This window comes from Callorhinus ursinus, unplaced genomic scaffold, assembly GCF_003265705.2.
Source record: "Callorhinus ursinus isolate GAN/ISIS: 27379988/994484 unplaced genomic scaffold, GSC_fseal_2.0 scaffold75, whole genome shotgun sequence".
In the NCBI taxonomy this organism is placed as follows: Eukaryota; Metazoa; Chordata; class Mammalia; order Carnivora; family Otariidae; genus Callorhinus; species Callorhinus ursinus.
Genome location: NW_027397137.1, coordinates 1,499,277 through 1,520,665, shown reverse-complemented (window position 1 = coordinate 1,520,665; position 21,389 = coordinate 1,499,277). Strand labels below are relative to the sequence as shown.

Genomic DNA, 21,389 nt, shown 5'->3' with positions numbered 1-21,389 from the left:
ATTTTTTTAAATGTCTCATTAAATTAAATCTAGTGATATGCAAATAATTAGCCTTCTCCATCACAAGCAACAATTTTTATTAAAAATGATAATAATATATACGCCTTCAAATTAATATTGGAAAAAGCAAAGTTTATAAATAATTACATTTCAAATCCAGTGATTCCATAATATTGGTTATCCTTCTTTCCTCTTGAACTTTCAAAGTATGGTTTCTATTAAATAGGCTCAAGTCCTCCTTTCTGCGGGAAATTATCTTCCCTGACATGCCCAAAAGAACAATTCCCCTGGCTGTGCGGCGAAGGAGAGGAAGGGAGATTTGGGCTCTGGTTTGCACTTGATTAAAAGAAAGAGATGGTTGTTTCTCATATTTCTGAAACAGCTGACCTTGCAGTCACAAGTCTGAAGTTTAATTCAAGGTTCTGAAACTAAGGACTTCAACCTACGACCTGATCCCTCTCCAGGACAGTGAAGGTGAATTTCAGCATCTCCTGTCTGAATCACTGCCCGGGGAGAGCCCAGTGCTGCGTGCCTCCCAGCTAGACTCCTAAGCCCCAGGCTGGCAGTTGCTATTCCAGCCCTCCTGGGCAGCACCTGGGGTCAGTGGCAGCCCCCCTTCTCCCCACTCTTCCTGTGGCTCAGGGCAGCTGGGTAGAGTCAACCGCAGGTGCAATGGACCACCGGGAGGCAGCTTTTCTGGAAGCCTTCGGTTTGTGGCTTCCAGACCCAGATCACTGGAGGGTGCCTGACCACACCCCAGCCCTGTCTGGACTCTGGTAGCCCCAAATCCCAGGAGGTTGAAACTGCAGGCCCTCCCTCCTGCCCTGATAAACCCGACTTCGGGAGGGGGTGACGGTACCTGCTCTGCACACACACACACACACCCATTTCCCAATTGGCCTGGGCTTCCATCTGGGTTTTCCTTTAGACCAGGGTGAGATGTGCACAGCTTTGCACACGTGTGTGCACACGCACACATTCTTGGCTGCATTCCTATTAAGTACCCCTCCCCAGTCTTCGGCCACCTCCCTTTGCTCCTGAATGACACCGGAGAGGAGCTGGGGTCTTAAATTGACCACCTGGAAAACACACTAACCTTCACGGACAGCCTAACTGCTCTTTCAAAAATAGAGCTGACAGGTTTCCTCCCTTTAAAAACATGAAGCCAGGGCGCCTGGGTGGCTCAGACGGTTAAGCCTCTGCCTTCGGCTCAGGTCATGATCCCGGGGTCCTGGGATCAACTCCCGCATCGGGCTCCCTGCTCCTTGGGAGCCTGCTTCTCCCTCTGCCTCTCTCTCTCTCTCTCTCTCTCTGTCTCTCGTGAATAAATAAAAATTAAAAAAAAAATGAAGCCAACCAATGACACTACACAGTTAAAAGGATAATATTAATAAATGACAATTCTTTCTTCCTTCCTTCCTTTCTTTTTTTCTTTCTTCCTTCCTTTCTTTCTTTTTTGTGCTTTTTCTGAAACCAATCTAGAACTTGTATACAAAAAGCCTGCCCGTTTTGTCTGTGTAGAGCCACCATCACTTACCGTATAATAAGCTACATTTTTTAATTAGGGAAGACTGAAAGGGGTAGCTGATGACCCAAGTTTCAGTGAGAAAAGTGCATGGGCAAGGCATAATGCAGTTTTTCAAACTTTGCTCCTTGGATTTGCTCTCTGCTTCTCCTAACCATCGTTCTGTGGCTTTGGTTGGGTTCTTCCAATGGATGGTACTATGGGCAAACAGAAGACAGAGAGAGATCTGGGTATTGAATCCCTTGCCTCTTTCTCTGCTAGGGCTGCATATAAAATACAGGCTGCCCATAAATTCAAACTTCAGAAAAACAATGAAAAAATGTTTAGTATAATAAATATGTCCCAAATATGGCATGGGACATACTTAATACTTTAAAAAAAATTTTTTTTGGCTTATCTGACACTGAAATTTAACTGAGCATCCCGTACTTTTATTTTCTAAATTTGGCAACCCTACAAGTCTGCACAGTCGCTGCAGCTCAGGTATGTCCATCAACAGAAGAACACAGCCCCCGTCAGGCTGCATCTTCCGACACCCATCCACTTTGAATTCTGGTTCCTCCCCTCAGGCTCTGCCATTGCTAGTCTGAGGAGCTAGGCTGTTCCATGTGGGTTTCCCTAAACCCTACCCACGTCTTTGCAAACAGTCCCTTTGTAGTTAACTCTCCTCAAGTTACTCAGGGGTGCGGTGCACCCTCCATCCCCTCCCAGGATCATGGCCCATCTATTTGTCACCAAGGACTTCCAACCCCACTGTCCCAGGACTGCTCTTTTAAAATACTCTATTACTCGTTCTGATAATGATGTCTAGCACAGAGTAGGTGCTGAGCAAATACTTTTTGAACGAATGTGCAAAAAAAGGCTAGAGTTGATACAGTTTTGCAACATCCCTGTTCTGGTTTTTAAGAACCTAAAGTTCGGCTTCCCGAAGAGATTACATTCCTACCAACAAGAACAGAAAACAGTCCAGGATGGACTTGAAGGAAGGGTGGAGGGAGGGGAGACCCAAACTACAGGCCAGTAAAGAGGACAGGTGTAGGTATGTAGTGGTAGAGAGTAGGTACTACTCTCCCAAAATTTAACAGCATACACACAGGAAGCGGTTGTTCCGCCCACCGATTCTGGAGGTGCATGGGCTCAGCCGGGCACTTCTAGCACGGAGCTTTCCATGTGTTGCAGCGAGAGGGTCCTGGGGCTGGAGTCACCTGGGGGAACTTCACCACTCATCTGGCTGTGGGGCTGGGAGAGACGGCACCATCACTGGCTGGTCGGGCATCTCAACAAGCCGCTGCTCCACACAGCTAACCCGGGCTTACTCATGACGTGATGGGTTCAGGGTATCAGACTTCCCATGTGGCCACAGTCTTCTCCCACAGCAAGTGTTCCCAGAGACAAAAAGTTTGAAGCTGCCGGTTTCTTAAGGTCTGGACCCAGAAACCCCGTGCACCCCTCTTCTGTGTGCGGCTGGTCTGAGAAGTCACACCTACCCTGATGTAAGAGAAGGAGACGTAGAACTCCCTCTCCACAGGCCAAAGACTTTGGAGCCATCTGTAATCCTCTACAAAGTAGGATGAAAAACCAGAAATCATACACAATTACAATGGGCATGCAAAGTGATCCAGGAGGATTCGCCAAGTCCATCACAAAGGAAGGCAAGTATAAAGACTGGAGAGGTTTTGTGCTCCTTATTTGGAAGATTACTGACATTCAAATTAATTTTTCATACCCTAAAAATTTCCCAATTATCTATCTGCTGTGCTTAAACCAGGACAGCAGATTAAAGTGTCGGAAAGAAAATGTGTTATAAAATGAATGGTACCTATTGAATAGTTTTAAAGAAAAAAGGTTGTATCTGGTGCCCTTAGAGGCTGGCTTCATAGCCGGACAACGTGTGTAGGCCCCACACTCATCACGGCGAGTTACGTTTCACTTTAATCGTTTTTAACAAGGGGGCCGTGTTTTCATGGTCCCCTAGACCCTGATATTGGTGGCCCTGTCCTTCACAAAAAGTGAAAAAGGTAAGGAGGTGTCAATCAGAGAACCACCCGGAAAGAGTTCGCTAGGTCTTGTCTTCCAGAGCGCATGGCTGGTGAACAGCATTTGCTCTCCTGACTCCTCCAAAAAAGCAAGGGCGCAGCCACCTGCCCTCTGCCTTAGTGACTCAGCCAGTCGGCTACACCCATTATCACATTTTGAAGTAACTCTTTAAAGAAGCATTCAGAGGCAAATCTGTTCTCAGCTTGCTTAAGTTCATGAAAATCAGTCACTTCCTGAAAACAAGGAGAAGCCCACTAAGGAGAGAATAAAAATCGTACATGGAACAAAATAGTGCTGTTTCTTGATTGAATGGTCCAAATTAAGCCAAATTGTCACAATTAATTAGTATTGATCAGAAACTCCCACTTGTTACTGATGAAGAATGCTGGAAGAAACCAGTCAATAGTGTTGAGTGGAATTTACATAAGCTCACAACACGCCCCAGGGACTTTCCCCAAAGCTATGTTCTAGAATCAGTGGCAAAGAGCTTTCTTGGAAGACGCAGGGTGACTTTTGTCCTCGGATCTGAAGCAAGAGCTGTGGTGGCTGGAAGGATGCCCAGGGAGACAGGTTACAAGGACCTCAAGGCTTCCTCTTCCTGCAACTGGGAGGGCCGCTCCAGCCTGGGAGGGGGTTCAGTTTCTGAAGACAGTTCAGCCCACTATCTACCAAGAACACCCTTTCTCAAGAAGGAACATTAGCATTCCCACATGCCTCTGTAATCACAGACGAACTCACTAATATGAAACCTACAAATTTAAACCATCTTATCGGAGAGCCCAGGCTGAGATTCAAGTCGGTTCTCTCTTCTGAAAAGCTGTTTGCTGTGCAAATGAATTCTATAAGTAAAATTGTAAGTGTTTCACATGCTTAAAAGAGCAAAATGTTTTCAAGCACTTGAGAAATATTATTTCCATATGAATAATTGATTAGCAGAATATGAGATGTTCCCGTGTCCCGATTAAGGCAGGATTCCAAAGAAAAGAAGGATCGCCATGTTCCCGGTCCTAGCTGCTTCTTGGGCTTGAAGAGATCTTAAAAGGCAATTCTTTCAACCTAATTTATACCTTCAGGTTTCCGCTAAGGCATATGGGCCTTCTCCATATGATATGAAACAGACTTCTATCTTCAGCTGGTCTAAAGTTATCCAATGTTCAGTTTCACAAAGAAGGAAGGAAGGGGTGGAGGGAGGGAGAGAGGAAGAAGAAGGAAAATATGGATAAGCCCATAAATTAGCACACTGCTTCATTTAAAAAATTAATGTGGCTGTCCCTGTAACGAGTCTGACATCACACATCTTTTCCAGAGGCCGGTTAACTAAGCGGATGAGGTGCTGGTGCTGCTGAGACTCTGGTTTCTGGCTTGGCCAAGGTGTAAGCCTGTCAGGCTCATTCTGTTCCATGGGCTCAGGCCACAGCCCACCCTCACTGCCAGTTTGCAACAAGACCCCAGGCCCAGAGGCATCTCCGGAGGGGGTGTCCATGGAGACAATCTGGCACGTCTGCCCTGCGGGCCAGACAACCACAACTTCCCTCTTGTGATTCGTGTGACCTTGGACAAATCACCGACCTCACGAGGAGCTTCGCCCAACATGGCCTCCCGGCCCCCCTCCCGAGGCTGCCAGGGAATCAGACAGAAGGTCATGCATGAGAGCATTTTAAGCTATGCCAATGTACACAGATGTAGAGACTGACCGCTAGGAGCAGATACAACTCTCCTCTCCTATTGACGACCCTTCAAGTTTGTTTACTCCGAAGACAGTAGATTCGAAGCACCATATCTATCCAAAGTATGACCTGCACACCGAAGTCATTGTAATGCTCAACCTGGAGGCCCCCCTCAAAATAAAATCACTGGTAGAACTAAGATTAACAGTAATAAATTTCCTGTCGGCACTAATCCCTAAAATAACCCTCACGCCGGATCGACTCATTTGTTGAACGATAATACCCATTGACCAGGTTTGTGTGCAGAGCCTGGTGGTTGAAAGGCCTGGCTTAATCAGCAATTCCAATTTCATTCTTTCTCCCCCTGGATCAATATCAGAAGCAACCTTGTGTGCCCATCCCTTCCTTCTGGAATATAGATCTTCCGAGCGTTGCACACTGACAGCGAAGAAAAGCAGATCCTGCTGTAATATTTGAAAGCCGTGTTCGTGTCTTATCACTCTGGTTTTGATTTTTTTTTTTCTGGTTGTTCTGAGTATGGAAAAAGAAAGAGAGAAAGGGACAAGAGTCCCCAGATGGAGACCAGAGTCGTTTGATTTTTCGCCTTGAAAGCTTCATGTGTCTGTGGTGTTCACGGCAGCGCTCGCAATATGTCAGCAGGCGAATTCTGGGCTCCCTGCAGCTCGAGGCTTGATTACACCAGCCAGAGACAGATTTAGAGCTTTCTGGCCCGGTAATCGTTGCACACCTGAGAGATTGATAACTTTGGGGAGGTGCTTTCCCGCCGCCAGGTGAGGGCTGTAAACATTCTAAACGGGGTATTTCCGATTCATGTTGCTGCTCAACATTCTGAATTCTTTTTTTCCCCTTTTCAAAGAGGTTTAGCAGAGGATGGCAAGTTCCCACCTAAACTCCCATTGAGATTTAGGCAGAGTTGGCGTATTAGATCTCCCTGTGGAGCAGAGCTTCAGAGATCCTGGCTTCCAGATGCCTGCACACGCCGGCCTACAGGAATGTCGCAAACCCACCCAGCGGGCTGTGACCTTCGCTCTGTCGGCCCTAAACTCTGGTCTCTCCTACCCTGCATTTGAAGCGGAACCGGGTCACCTCCCTGCCTCAGTGGTTGCATGACGTGACGCCTCTGTAGCCTTTCTAGAAATTACACTTCTTCCTCTCACCTTCCATCCAAACGTCCTGTGCACAAAAACAGGATCAGCCAGGCAGCGTCTCCTGCCAGATTGATTGACCTCCTCGCTCAATGGAGAAAGTAAGCACTCAGTCCCCTTTGTTCCTGGACCCCTCCTACTCCCGGTTCCTCATCCACCCATGTACTCGAGGCCTCACTCCACACACCTCCACAAACCAGGAGAACTGGCAGCTTCGATGTGTCCTAGGCAACATCTGCCCATGTCCATTTGCAGGTATAAAAGGTCATCATACACCAAAAACACCAAAAGAAAAAATGTTGCTCTCTACTAAGTGATTTGGAGCTGAGAGGGGGCTGCTTTGGGGGTAAACATTTGAATTTCATTTCTTGTTTGCACAGTCATGCCCAGATTAATGGTAGTGTCTAAGTCTGTCTATAAACACAAATCCTTCTCAATATCTCCACCTACTTGATAGCAGAGAAACCAAATTTCAGTATGTGCATGTGTGTTTTCTCAAATCCAAAGGAGAGATAAACTTAAATTTCCGTGTGTCTGCGTTTTATTCAAAACAAGGAGAGGAGAGCACCCAGGACAACGTTTGATCTTATTCATTGTTAGCAATCATATAATCATATCAAAGCAAACTGAACGTTATGTGGTCCTAGCATATCCCCACACCTACTAGAAGTTTCTCAAGCCACCACCTCTTTTCCAAAGAAGGGCCACACCTACCCAAGAATGCACACCTGCATTCTTGCTCAGGCACTCACACCTCAAAGAAATTACAACTGCAGTGAGCTCCACAGATGGCACAGAATAGCACCTTCTTTCTGGACGTTTACCCACAGCCTGGATGGGAGGGGATCCTTTTCTTAAATCAGGTGCATCCATGCCCTCCACGCCCAAAGACAGAGCTTTCCAGAAACAAATATACCACGGCTCACTAAATCAAGAGAAATACATTCCAGTTTTGGAAATTCAATTTAGCTTGGGTAAGCCTCCAGGCTCTGAAAGTAAGCTCTGCCAGGGGTTTATTATTTGTAAATCTTTCCTTCATGTTGGAGGCCTCCCAGCGGCCACTCTCCTTCCAGTATTTTCCAACTTTCTATGTTGATAAAACCTTTAACTCTTGGAGTCTCTCTGAAGCACAAGTATCAAGATACAGATCAAGACATTGAGGAAAATTACTGTCTTGCAAAAACAAAAACAAAAACCATTTGCTTGCAACCAAACTGGTGATTGGAGGTGAATAATCTGAATAATCGAGAGTCAGACAGTTGTGTCTGTGTTTATAAACATGTTTAAGTTTAACACAGCAGATGAGTCTTAACTGGAGCTATGAACTATCATTTCACTCAAGAAGGGTAACAAATGAAGTTCTTGGCCTAAACTAATCAAACAATGAAGGTACTTTTTTCATATAGGAATAAAAATCTCTGACCAACAAGAGCCTAATGAATTCATTTTTTAATTAAAAAATAATAATAACCCTAAGATTTCTGAAAAACCTATCTCCATACTGCAGATGTGATGAAGAACTGGGTTGTGTATCCAGAGGTTGGCATCCCAGAGACTGAGGAAGAATTCAGGGGCATTCTGGATGTGTAGTGGATAAATATCCTATCTCACATCCGTAAACACCACAGCAACAACTCCATCAGTAAAGATAATCTTGGAATACCAAGAATCCAGATTCTTTGTCAGTGGCCCTCTTGAGATAATTTTTAATGTAACAAAATTCCAGCAGAGCCAACAATGTAGATCCCTCTGGAGTTTTCATGTATCTGACAGGTGTCTTCTGTGATCTGAATTAGAATTTCCAGGCACTCATAACTCACTGCCATGGTCTTCATTGCTTTAAGTGTTAAATGGCGGCCTAGAGTAAATTTATAATAATTGTAATAAGAACACTTTGACTTGTGGACAACTAATGAAATTTGGGAATGATCATTTTATGATTAATTGACCATGATCCAACTCTCCTGACATTTTGATGTTCTATGCTCCACGGTTCCACTCTCATGGGTCCCTGTTCCTTCCACACATGTGGGCAGCTTCATTTGTGTTAACAGGAAATATACATTCAGCTAAAAGACACCTGTGATGACAGAGTAAAATAATTTGAATTTCAATGGAATGTAATAATAGGTTAAAACAAATTCCCAGATGATAGTCTCGTATTACAAATTTAAGAACAAGGACTGAAGCGACTTAGATATTTAAGAAAACATCTTTTAGACCAAGGCTTTACCCCAATCATTGCTGGGTTGTTACTGACTTATGTCTTTGTTCATTTTTTTTTTGTCTTTGTTCATTTTTAGAGGCAAAGCACAAACTCAATATTATAATAAAATGTCGTGTGCGTCTATCACATGTGAGCAGTTTTGTCTGAAGTCAAAGTGCAACATGTTAATAACTTAAATGTAGACAGCACCTTTGTTCTACAAGTACTGAATAATCTCTAATTCTAAACAACCTTTTTTCGACTCAGAAGTGAATATCCTCTAATATCTAGAATTATATAAAGGAAAGCTTTATCCACGGCATCTTGATATTTTCTTTCCATTGATTTCTGTACCTCCAGAAGAGACATATTTGGTTTTCACTAGAAGAGATGGGGTTTGGGCTGAAAGAATGCCATGCCTCAGAATGGCAGAAAGGTGTGTCTTCTCCAACAGCTGATGCTTGTCTTTGCGCAAAGCACTGAGGGTGCAGACATGCTTTGGAGGACCGATGGGATGGGATGGCTCTACCAGGGTAGAGCCGAGGCGCAGAGGCAGTGAATGCAAGCGGTCTGGTCATTTCTGAGCCATGACTCTGCCTGATCTCCAGAGTCCAGACTCCTCACGCATGACACGGCAGTCATACCGGAGCAGCAACGCTCCGAGTGTGGACCAGGTGCCCTGGGAGTGCAGCCCTCCTCTGAGGAAGCGCTCAGATCAGAATTTTTTTTTAGAGTACTAGGGTATGACTTGCTTTTTCCAATCGCGTTCTGTCAGGAGGTCACAGTGGAATTTTCCTGAGCCGACCCGATGTGAGATGTCACGGGATGGAATGCTGAGGCAGCTCGCTGTCTTCTATTAATGCCAGACATTAAAGAGATTTGCAAAAACATGTAAAACATTGCTATCCTTTTGCTAAATAGTCTTTTCCGTTTTGGAAAATGTCATTACTTTTCCATTTAAAATGTTATTTACATGAACTTGTCATGGGTTTATCACTTTATTTTTACTGAATTAATTCATAAACCTTTTTAAAATTTTCTCCCTTTTAATTTCCAATATGGGAACCAACCCCAAGACCCCATCCTAGGGGTCTTCGAGAATTTTTAAGAATGAAAAGAAGCCGGGAGAGCAAAAGCATGAGAACTGTCCCAGCAGCAGGTCTCTGAAAGACTTGACTATAAAACCCTGGGATCCTGAGGCTGTGGGGCCCGCGGAAGGCCTCTAGGAAAGACATGGCTACAAATCCACAAACCAGGGAGACCAGCAAGCTGCTGGGGGGCCCTCCGCCCTCCTCTGTGTGCAACTCTCATGTTGCCCTTCTCTGCTTTTTGACCTCTGTGCCAACAGCCCACCTCTGACTCACACAGAGAAGGCAGGAAGGGCCCTCAGCTCCGAATGGACACACTCTACTCATTCAAATAATGACCTTTCACCCTGGTGTGCCTGCAAGGATGGCCCAGAACAGGTGGGTGAGTCAGCAGGCCACAGAGTATGGCACAGAGGAAGATTCCAGTACCTGAGCCTTGCTCAGGCCCCAGCGCAGACCCAGGGGAGGACCCAGAAGGCACCCAGGGAGTTTTTTGCAGCTGGTATGGAGAGCGGCATGACGCACAACAGAAGGAGGGGGCACAGGCACAAACCCTATCCAGCACGAAGCAGGACCAGTTTTCCACAAAGGTGAGTTAATTTCATGATCAACAACAAAAAGTAAGAACATCCAGAATCTAACTTCACCAGGAGCATACCATAGTCCTCATTAACACGCATCCGCCCCTTCAAGCCGCTAAAGTTGGGGGCCAGGCTCACACCCGGCTGGGTCTCCTCCCAAGTCCACCCTCTTCCCATTTGCGGTCACAGCCAGCGCCCGCTCTCCGAGTCTCAGGCCCCATCCACAAATACGATGTTCGCTCCTACAACTCAAGGCCAGCGTGGAGACTGCTGCCCAGGATGCACACACTCTGGCCTCTACCACACATTCACATTCCCTGGCAACTCGCTGCCTCCGCTCCCCAATCCAGACCCCCTCCTGGAGCCCGCGCTGTGCTCTGGGTCCTAGGGAGGGCTGAAGCAGACTGTAGAGCCTCCCGTCAGGAGAGGAGCGCTTCACAGCTTTCAAAGCACTTATCTCATTTGATCTCATTTTATCCTCACAACAACTCCGACAAGTCTCACCAACCTTAATGAAGAAAGCACAGAACTATATTTGCATTGTAATTATCATGTTGCCCAAAATGGGAGTCCTCCTTTGGGAAGGAAACCGTTCCTATCACCACATTTAACTAGCTTGGTTTTCTTTGTAAAACCAGACCATGGTCCTCACTGTGAATTGCTCAGATCCACTCTAACCCCGAAGCACAAACACACACAGTAAGCTGGTTTGCACGGAAGACATTACCCACACCGGCCATGGGCGAGAGGTTGCAGAGGTGATGCAAGGAAATATCTGGACAACTCATGTCATCTTACCATTTTCGCCAGATGTCTTGTCTTTTCCATTGGTTGCCCCAGCACCTTGTCGCTAAAGGCATAAAAAAAGGGGGGAAAGAAATTGTTATCAGATATATTATTATTTTTATCACTTCTAGTGTTTCAAATATCTGTTGCATTATATCATGTTCTATGTTACTTGAGCTCAGATGGTAAAAACATGGTGCTCATGAGACCAAGAAAGGGTCAAGCCCAGAAAGGATCCATTCAAATTGCACAGACTGCCCCCCTCGCCCACATCCAAGGAACACCAGATGGGAAGCTATTGTTGATGGAGGAAAACCTCATTTGAAATATGAGGAAAACAGCCAACTGTGAGAAAATGAGAATTATCACTTTGGTCAATGATGGCCCCTACACAGTTATGTTCTCATTCCAATCACAATGTTGAGATTAAAAAAAAAAATTGATCGACTAAAAAAACATTAGGTTGTAGTCAGAGTTTCTCCTACTGTTGAGTCATCTGTCTGTCATTGTGCAAGCCTACGTTGCGCATTTTCATTTTACCAGGTTGACCAAAAGCATGAAAATTTTATGGTCAGTCTTGGATCATTGGGCAAGATTCTCTGTGAGGTCTGGGGAGCCCTGTGAAATGCATTACACATGTCAACACACAAGCATGCTTCCTCAAAGCTTATCCAACCACTATCTCTAAATAACATGATGCTCAGAATGGTTCTAGTCCATGGAGAGAGAAGTATTGTGTCAATCCAATTTTCTGGTCATTATTGCAAATATGCTTCAAGTTGAAAAAGATTGAAGAGATTATGAAGTCTTTTACTTTCAAATGAATAAAACACAACCAGGAAGGGAGCCTGATTTGTCTAAGGTCAGGAACTAGTTGGTGACACAGTCAAGACTAGAGATGGGACTTTGGCGTCCAGAGGTTAGAGACTTGCCGGGATTGTCTTGGCTACATAACTATTCAAATAAGATCCTGGGAAGAGAGACAGAGTGCTGGGCAAGGAGGCAACCTCTATAGGTGACTCTCACTAAGGGGTAAAGATTTCCTCAAAATTTATATTTGTGTCCAGGGCTCCAGTCTAAAAACAGTATCATAAAAATAATTATCAGCTCCAATTAGTGTTCAATGTTGTAATGAGAAATTCCCAGATCCTTAGTCAACTCTTGAATAACAGTAGATGGATCATCTGGAAAAATCTTGCTTTCTGGTTCTGAGTCGTATAAATAAATAGGGTGAATGATAAAGAATCATGTTAACCAATTTGACCATCCCTGTGTACGTTTTTTGCTTTTTGCCGAGGATAACTCGAGAGAAGGTGACAAAGCCAAGTGTCCCGGTGTCACCAAGCCACCACACACCCCAACCCAGTCACCATGAAGTGCAAACGCCCACCCAATCCAGTCCTAATTCTGGGAGGATGAACCAATTCTCTGTGGCAGGAGGAGGAAGGAAAGGCCACAGGTTGGAAAGGTTATATAAATGTGGGCCCCGTCTTCATATTTAATTTGGAACGTCTTGAATTTTCGGAACACTAGATCTGCCCATGTGTTCCCATGGAGAGCACCTACAGTTCTGAGCCAAATATCAACTGTTCTACAAACTTCATTTAGGTCCCATGTCATGGCATCGTTACCTCAGCAGTCAAGCAGGAGTATACATCATCTTCATTTAAATAAATGACACATTTCTTAAATAGAGTAGATTTGCAAGTAAAACACTCCTTTCTTCTCACCCGACTTTGAAGTGCCCTCTTCAACTGCAAGGCTGGTTAAGTGGCAACTGAAGGGAATCGGGCCACCGCTATGGAGGATCCAGCCAGCTGCATGGCAGCTATCGGAAACTGAACACTTCAGTGTTTAAACCTTCCGTCCGTCCCCACATAATCCATAGATGGGCCGGGGGCGGGGGTGGGGGGTAGTGAATTTCACAGAATGAAAGGACAGGGTTGTAGAGTTGAATAAAGTCAAAATTAAATGGAAGACAAATGCAAAACAGGAGCGCACTCTACCCTCACTGTCTTTAAGTACCTTAAACAGTGACACCTTTCAAATGTCATGAATACCTCATTCCATAAAAGATCACATTTTAGAAGCCCGAGGAGATCCAACATGAAATGTGCCCAGGGAAAAAAGGAGTTCATTTTTTCAGTATTTCTAAGACAGGGGTTTTGTGTCAGGTCTACTCTGATGGAGGCAAAATGAAACTGATCGATGTCACAAGGAGAAGATGTCTCGGATCAGAAAATGATCCTGATGAAAACGAACTATTCACTAGGAGTATCTCATTTCAGAATTCCCTGAGACCTTGCAGCATTTTTAAGGGGAAGGCTGAGCACTGTGGGGAACGATCTGAGAGCTTTCCTATTCTGGGGGGTCTACAGTGGTGATCACGCATGACTGTTTTATCCCATGATTCTTGCCATCAGCCCCCTGTCATGGCCCTTGGCACAGATGTTCTCATTCAGGTCCTCTCCTGGTCAACTCCAGCCCCATGCTAACAACTTCACATTCATCAAACACTCCTGGCTGGGACCCACCACTACACCTTGTCGCACTCCAGACCCAGCACTTTCTTCCAAGCTTTCCTACGTGTCTGGAAGAATAACAGTCCCTTCCTTCTTCAGCCATCTGAAATCAGCATGCCTGCTGCTCAGGCCAGCTCTGTGCCCATCCTTCGCGGGCACAATGGCATCCTCTCTTCTAACATGTCAAGAAAGCGTCCCTGTCAGCATTCCCAAGACCCCTTCAAGGGACAGATGGTCTCGTGTGAGAAAACTTATTCCACTCAATTTACCTTTAGAATCACAAATGCAAAAACTACTCAGCTTGTTAGAGCACAGACACGTTTTCTTGGAAACTCCTTCTTTGTATATTGTCCACATTTTGCCATCAGGAAATGCTAAATAGCCTTCCAAGGATGCGACACAAGACGTTCTGATTGCAACACTGAAGTAACCTCCTCCAGCATGAGCTGGTGGTGGGCATGCCTGCTGCAGAGTCTGCAGAGAACCAGGCAGGATACCGGAGGGAACGAGGCAGAACTGCAGCCAGAGAGGACTGTCCCCAACCCTTAAACACTTGCCAAGCAACTCACACGGTTCTCAGAAGGGAGGCGTCCTTCCCCAGTGATGTTAACTAATAAGAAGATAGCATCCGGAATTTAATAAACTCCCAATTAAAAGGAGCCAAATAAAGACTGGGTACATGATAGTTCTTTCTGAAAATCTAGTACATGCCATGTATCCATAAAAAGGCAGGATTGGTATTTCAAGGTATAAATTTTGAAGTAATTTTTCTGACAGTCCCACTGCACCAAGAGCTACAGGAAAATAACAAAGAATATGTCTTCATTTGGTTTCCCAGAACGCAGAGCCTGAGGCCAATGCCATTTGCACTACAGCTTTGTTAGAGAGGGCGCCTGGAATGAGGGCGGAAGGAGAGAGGGGGGACTCATCATCAAGTTGGCTTGACAGCTACACCTTACAGTGACCTTGCCCCTCTGAGAGCGGCGTGACCCAGGGGACCCCAGCAGGAAAAGGTCAGCGAGTAAGCCACCAGCTGCTGTCCCTCACCAGTCCAGTTCTTGATGCTTCTCGGCTGAGCGAGGTCTCACTTCTGGCATCTACCAGGGGACAAGGAGGAAGTGCCAGGCAGCAGATGCAGAGGTGGAGACACGTGGTGTGGCCAGGAGGTGCATCCTGTCATTTCACACCTGCCTGAAGCCTGTGGAGCCCAAGGGGTCCTCACTGACAGAGTCTGAAGTGACATCTGAAAGGTATCTGACTCAGCATATGAATTTGTCTGGGTGACTCTTTCAACCAAGTTGCAAAACCACAGTTCATATTCGATATGATTCCAATGGTGAAGGAGACCACACCTACTTTCTGGTAAACAAGTGGCTTTGGATCCATTTCTTCCTGCATTTTGAGCTTGGCATGGAGATTGAGGTATGGCTGATCACCTGTATGCTACATGTAGGGGTCTACACACATCACCAGCACCTATGTCCTCACAGTGCCAGTTTAAATAGAAAATGAGGTGCTGTCCCAACCCTCACAAACACACTCAGCAAACACCTGCCTGCATGCTGGCTGTAAAATCTATACTTCCTTTGGTAAAAAGGTACAAATGTTCAGCAATAAGATGAATAAAGTCTAGGATCTAATGTACAACATGGTAACTATATTGATAATACTGTGTTGTATCACTGAAATTTGCTAAGAGAGTAGAACTTACGTGTTCCCACCAAAAAACAAAGGTAAGTATGTCAGGTGAGAGATGTGGAAATTAACCCGATGGTGGGAATCCTTCACAACGTGCACATATATGAAACCATCACATTGTTCGCTCTAAGTATGTTACAATTTTGTCAATCATACCTCAATACAGCTTTAAAAAGATAAAAAATATATATATCTTAAGGTAATATTTTAGAAAATCAAAAGTACCGTGAAAAGTCATCATAACAAGATAGCAACATTGTACGCGAAGACAGGATCGACTGGTATTACTGACATTTCCTTTTGCCTCAGGCTCCACGTGGCTCCACCAGGCACTGGTCACACGTTCCCCCCAAAGGAAGCAAAAGATTCAAGAAGTTATGTAATTTCAAGGATTTGGAAACTTATTTTAATAAAGTCTTTGAAAACTTCAATTTCCAGCTTTCTCATGGGCCACAACTATAGGTTATGAGTTTGTGCTGTCATTTTGCAAGTTCTTATTATGTGACTTCCAGAATACTGCAGTGGTGGTGGGGGGGGGCGCTCAGCTTTCATACTTTGCCATTGACACCTGTAAAATTGGGTATGCTCATCATACGTCGTAGACGAAACCAAATTACCAAAACCTCCTTCTGCATCAGTGCAAACTCAGAACACTGGACAAATTATGTCTCCTTGGAAAATCATTCAGCCAGTACACACTGTTTCATCTTCAGGATGAGACACAGGTTGCCATTATCAGATATTTACTTTCCATTCCAGAAGTTTGAAGAGAATGGAATGTGAAATGAATTTTAGCAAGTTAAATTTAAGGTCCAAATGACAGTCTGAGAACATTTTATGAAGCTATACCCGTATCATTTAAATGGAATATTACTCAGCCATCAAAAAGAATGACATCTTGCCATTGGCAACAATGTGGATGGAACTAGAGGGTATTATGCTGAGCGAAATAAGTCAGTCATAGAAACACAAATACCATATGATTTCACTCATATGTGGAATATAAGAAACAAAACAGAGGATCATAGGGGAAAGGAAGGAAAAATAAAATAAGATGAAAATAGAGAGGGAGGCAAACCATAAGAGACGCTGAACTCTAGAAAACAAACTGAGGGTTGCTGGAGGGGAAGGGGGAAGGGAGGGGGTAACTGGGTGATGGGCATTAAGGAGGGCACGTGATATAATGAGCACTGGGTGTTATATGCAACTGATGAATCACTAAACTCTACCTCTGAAACAAATAAATAAATATGTTTAAATCTGTACTGTATCTTTATTGGTTTGCTATTTAATTTAGTGACATGATTTGACTAGAGAGTCACCACTTCCAAAGCCCCCATAAGCTTGGGAAACAAAGAGCCTTCTCAAGTAAATGTCCCAGGCCATCCCCAGGGTCCCCAGGGTGCCACCTACTCTCTACTCCTTCTTCCCAGGCTCCCAAGAGACTCCTCCAGTGACAGTGAAACAGGTTGCTCACTGCTCCAGCATCAGCCTCTCACTGCTGCTGCAGAAGGAAAATGCTCCAGTTAAAGGCTTTTGGTCTCTCCCAGCCTAAGAAATAAAAGATTCCTTACGAAAACAGATTGTCAAAATTAGGTATATTCACCAATGTGCAAGACCATCTGCAGTGAAGGGTACGGGTTCAGTGTCAGACAGAGGCTTAGACACAGCCTAGGGGAGAGACTCATTCCTGGACTGTTCACTTTCTCCAGGGAGCCAAGCACTGGGCTGGGCCCTGAGGGTCCCCTGGAGAAGGGCACATTCTCTGACTTTGTTTGGCTCACAACCTGGAGGGACAGACAGGGCATAAACCAATCATCTCTATGAGCTGGGTAAGAGCTTGACCCAAGATGAGTAAGATCAGGGGCAGAGGTGAGGCACCAGGGCTCACCAGAGTGGGAATCAAGGGGGCTTTTCCACATCTTGATCAGTGTGAGTCACAGGGCCCCCACACCCGCTGTGTATCGCTGGGGATATCCCTTACTGGAGTCTCTGCTCCTACCTCTGAGAAGGAACGACCTTAACCTCTGGCCCCTTCTGGCCACACGTCAGGACCTGGTAGCAAGTAGGCATGCTCCCCGCCCCCGACCCGTTCCATCAGTGACAAAGTATTCCAGAGGCGGTGTTACTCGGTGATACCAACTGGATGGCATGTCCACATCAAAAGAGGGGAAAGTACCTGTTTCAAGGCATTTTTGGTTTTTTTTTAAAGCACCTTGCTCTCTGTTTCCAACATCTGGCCTCTCTTGGAGTCTGTCTACCAAGTAGTTGCGGAGATTTGGCAAAAGAAGGAAAGAAAAATCCATCTCATTCCCATGGTGGCTTGGAAGCTCTTGTTAGCAAGTGCTACTTAACGCCGTCTATCCCCTGGTGATGCATTTTTGCGTAAGTAATTTTTCTCCTCGGTGCTGTCTTCCTTTTGTGCTGTTGTTGATATTCATATTTCCAATGGTTTCAGGGTTTCTAGCTTGCCTGAAATGGTAGCATCGTGACGAGCAGTTTCTCAGATGGGTCCTAAATAAGAGGAAAAGCACGAATCTTCCTGTCTGGGGTGTGGGCCGTGCTCAGGGACCACAACATTTGGAATATTGCAGATTCTTCCCAGAATCGATGCCTTACACAGGGGAGACGTCAAGACAGGGATTGTCCCCGAAGATCTCAGTTCACCCTTCCCAGCACTTTTTCTGTGTTTTCTTTTGCTCACCGTGTTTATAAAGAAACAAAAATGTGTGTTTCTATGGTATTATATTTAACACTTTATGGACAGAGTTTTGCCAGTCTCTTGAATGAAATACCAGACTTTAAATGAACAGTGGAGCAAAGCCATGGTCACGGCGGTGAAGTGGGCTGAACAGCTGGGTTAGCCAGCAGGTAGTTGATGATTGCTTAGGGCCACCACGATCATTGAACAGGGGGCTTCTCAGGAACATCAAAGGCACATCATTAAAAGCCTCTTCCAAATCAAAGCCCCTGAATTTGTCTGAAGAGCAGAAGAGACTTCCATGCCAACGTTATGTGATAAGGACAGAATAGATTTAATTTCTTGCCACTGATACTTTAAATCACCTATAATTTTCCATTCCGAAAATGGAGCATTAAAACTCCACGAATTTAATCCCTAACGGTGTAGAAACTAACGTCAAAAGAGAACTACAGCTGGAAGGGTTTAAAAAAAAAAAATAGTTGGTTAAAAGAAAAAGTGATGGGATCTTCACAGACAAGGGCACTGACCTCCGTACTTCCTCACTTTTCTCCCTGTGCTCACTCTCACTGCGGAAAGACCCACGGGCCGAAATTCCACCCCAGATGCGCTATTCTGCCCCTAGCGTCTTTATCCTGACCTTTATGGTAATAGAAATAATTAGCATTGCTGTGGTTTAGGCAGACGGCTTACAAAAGGACCTTCATTTTTAGGGATCCGTGCATGGTTTGTCTTACTGAAATTCACTTTATACTTTTCCTACAACCATATCTTAATTTTTTAAAAAATTTTATTTATTCATTTGAAAGAGAGAGAGCACGAGCTAGGGGAGTAGCAGAGGGAGAGGGAGAAGGAGACCCCCCGCTGAACAGGGAGCCCGATGCAGGGCTCGATCCCAGGACCCCAAGATCATGACCTGAGCCGAAGGCAGACGCTTAACCATCTGAGCCACCCAGGCGCCCCTACACCCATATTTTTAAAACCTTTCCTGTGCCAGTTTTCTTTTTTAAATAACACTGTTTTTTCATTTATAAAACTAGGATATGGTCATTATGAAAATTTCAGAAAATAAATGTTCAAGGAGGAAAGCATAAAACTACATATAATCCAACTTAATCAGGGTTAAATTTTGTTAATAGTTCATGAAATATTCCAGAATGTTTCCTTCCCTTCTTTTTTCTGTGTGGACATGCATAAATAGTCTCTGTTCTATAAAAATGGCCACATGCCACACATACAACTTCATAACTGGAATATGCTGGAACTTTAAGAACACTTTAATGGCGTCTGTGTGGATCCCCTAATTTTGTGGATTTGCTTTGTACCTTGTGAGTTCAAAATAGGATGAGTTCATAACCTATTAAGTTCATTACAGTACCTACCTCTAAATTTTCAAATCCATGTATCAAGGTGATACAATCACCTTGCTTTGTTTATTCAACTCAGCCCAAAAAGGAGTCACGATAAGACTTGGGTTGCTGTCAATTCTCCTTGAAAACGGGTGGCAGAGAAGGTTCTGAATGGCCCTTCAAATTCACCGCAACATTTGCAGGGTTATTTGTTGAACTGTGTGCTCCTAAAATTGAGTACGAACCCCAAGTGCCTCAGAAACTGACCTTATTAGGAGACCAGGTCCTGACAGAGGTAATCAAGTTCAAATGAGGTCCTTAGGATGGGCCTTAATTCAATATGACTGAGGGCATCATAAAAGGGGAAATGTGGACACAGACATGCATTGAGGGAAAGATACAAGAAGATGGCCACCTGGAAGCCAAGGTGAGAGCCTGGAGCAGATTCTCACTCATGGCCTCAGAAGGAAACGGCCTTCTGAGGCCTTGACCTTGGACTTGGCAGCTTCCAGAACCGTGAGACAATACATTTCTGTTGTTCAAGCCAACCAGCCTGTGGTACTTGGCTAGGGCAGCTCTGGCAGATTAGGGATGCCAACAGCAACATGTTTCTCCATTTGGGCGGAAAACTAGATTCACACAAAGAAAGCTATGCCACTGGCCTCGTCCAGGATGCCCCAAACTCTGGTCTCGGAGGACAACGAGGGCGCCCCTGGCCTCCGGTGCCCAGAGCACACAGGAGGGCATCCTCCTTCCACACCCCTCGGGGTCCCTGCTCTGCCTGGGGCATGTGATTCTACGGGCATGGGCTGAATTCTCTCCTGAACCCCAAAACACATGGAGGCGGGATGCTGTCTGTGGGCCAGACGGAAGGTGAAGTGTCCCATTTAAACCCTGTGCCCAGCCCAGAGCCACGCATGCATGGGAAGGAGGAGGTGCGGAGCAGAGCCCAGGACAGCAGCAGGGACCCGTGTTGGCCCGGAGGCACTTTCTTCTTTGCTCTATGGCCAGGGAGCCTCCCTAGCCGTCTCTTCCTGAAGAGCTTCCCTGAGCAGGTGGCAGAGTGTCCACTTAGGGGGCAGGACAGAAACACATTTAAAGACTAGGCTGAGGCTGCTGTCACTGAACGTCCTGTCTTCCCTGCGGTTGGAGACTCGGGAGTGGTTCACGGGGCCCGGAACTGTCCTCAAGCTCCTGATCATTTCCCTGCAGTCCTAGCGCTTCAGTTGTCAGTTACAAAAGCCCCGTGCAGGCCTCGGTGACCGTGGTATCCTCAAGGCAGTGCGAATAGCTTATATCATAAGTTGGGATTGTTTTTACTTAGGGTGTGGTGGCGAAGAATGTAGGCTCTGGAGCTCAGGGAGGCACGCAAAGAACTTTATGGGGTGGTAGAACAGTCTCTGCTCTGTGTGGTTCCTCTAATTTTGTGGATTTGCTTTGTACCTTGTAAGTTCAAATTAGGATGAGTTCCTTTCCTATTAAGTTCATTTACAGTACATACCTCTAAATTTTCAAATTCATGTATCTCAAATAGGCCGATACAGTCACCTTGCTTTGTTTATTCAACTCAGCTCAGAAAGGAGTCACAGTAAGACATGGGTTGCTGTCAATTCTCCTCAGGGAGGCACACAAAGAACTTTATGGGGTGGTAGAACAGTCTCTGTCTCAATGATAAGACAGCAATTGTGTCAAAACTCATCAACTATAAACTGAACAAGGTAGCTTTTACTATATGCAAATTATACCTTTATATATACGACCAAAAAGGAAAGAAAGAAAGACAAAAAAAAAGTCCTGGAATCAGGAGCGCCTGGGTGGCTCAGTCAGTTAAGCATCTGCCTTCAGCTCAGGTCATGATCTCAGGGTCCTGGGATCGAGCCCCGTGTTGTGCTCCCTGCTCAGGGGGAGCCTGCTTCTCCCTCTGCCTCTGTCTCTCCCGCACCCCAACCCGCTCAAGCTCTCTATCTCTCAAATGAATAAATAAAATCTTTAAAAAAAGAAAGAAAGAAAGAAAGAAAGGGAAGGAAGGAAGGAAGGGAGGGAGGGAGGGAGGGAGGGAGGGA

The 21,389-nt window shown here is 45.3% G+C and overlaps 1 protein-coding gene across 1 annotated transcript in view; it reads right to left on the bottom strand.

The window, feature by feature from the left end:
* The window catches only part of PCP4 (Purkinje cell protein 4), a 52,627-nt gene that overhangs the window by 15,766 nt on the left and 15,472 nt on the right, over positions 1 to 21,389 (bottom strand). Inside the window, exon 2 of the mRNA XM_025863543.2 lies at positions 11,069 to 11,120. Coding sequence (XP_025719328.1) covers positions 11,069 to 11,120 — 52 coding nt within the window. The remainder of the gene's footprint in view (positions 1 to 11,068; positions 11,121 to 21,389) is intronic.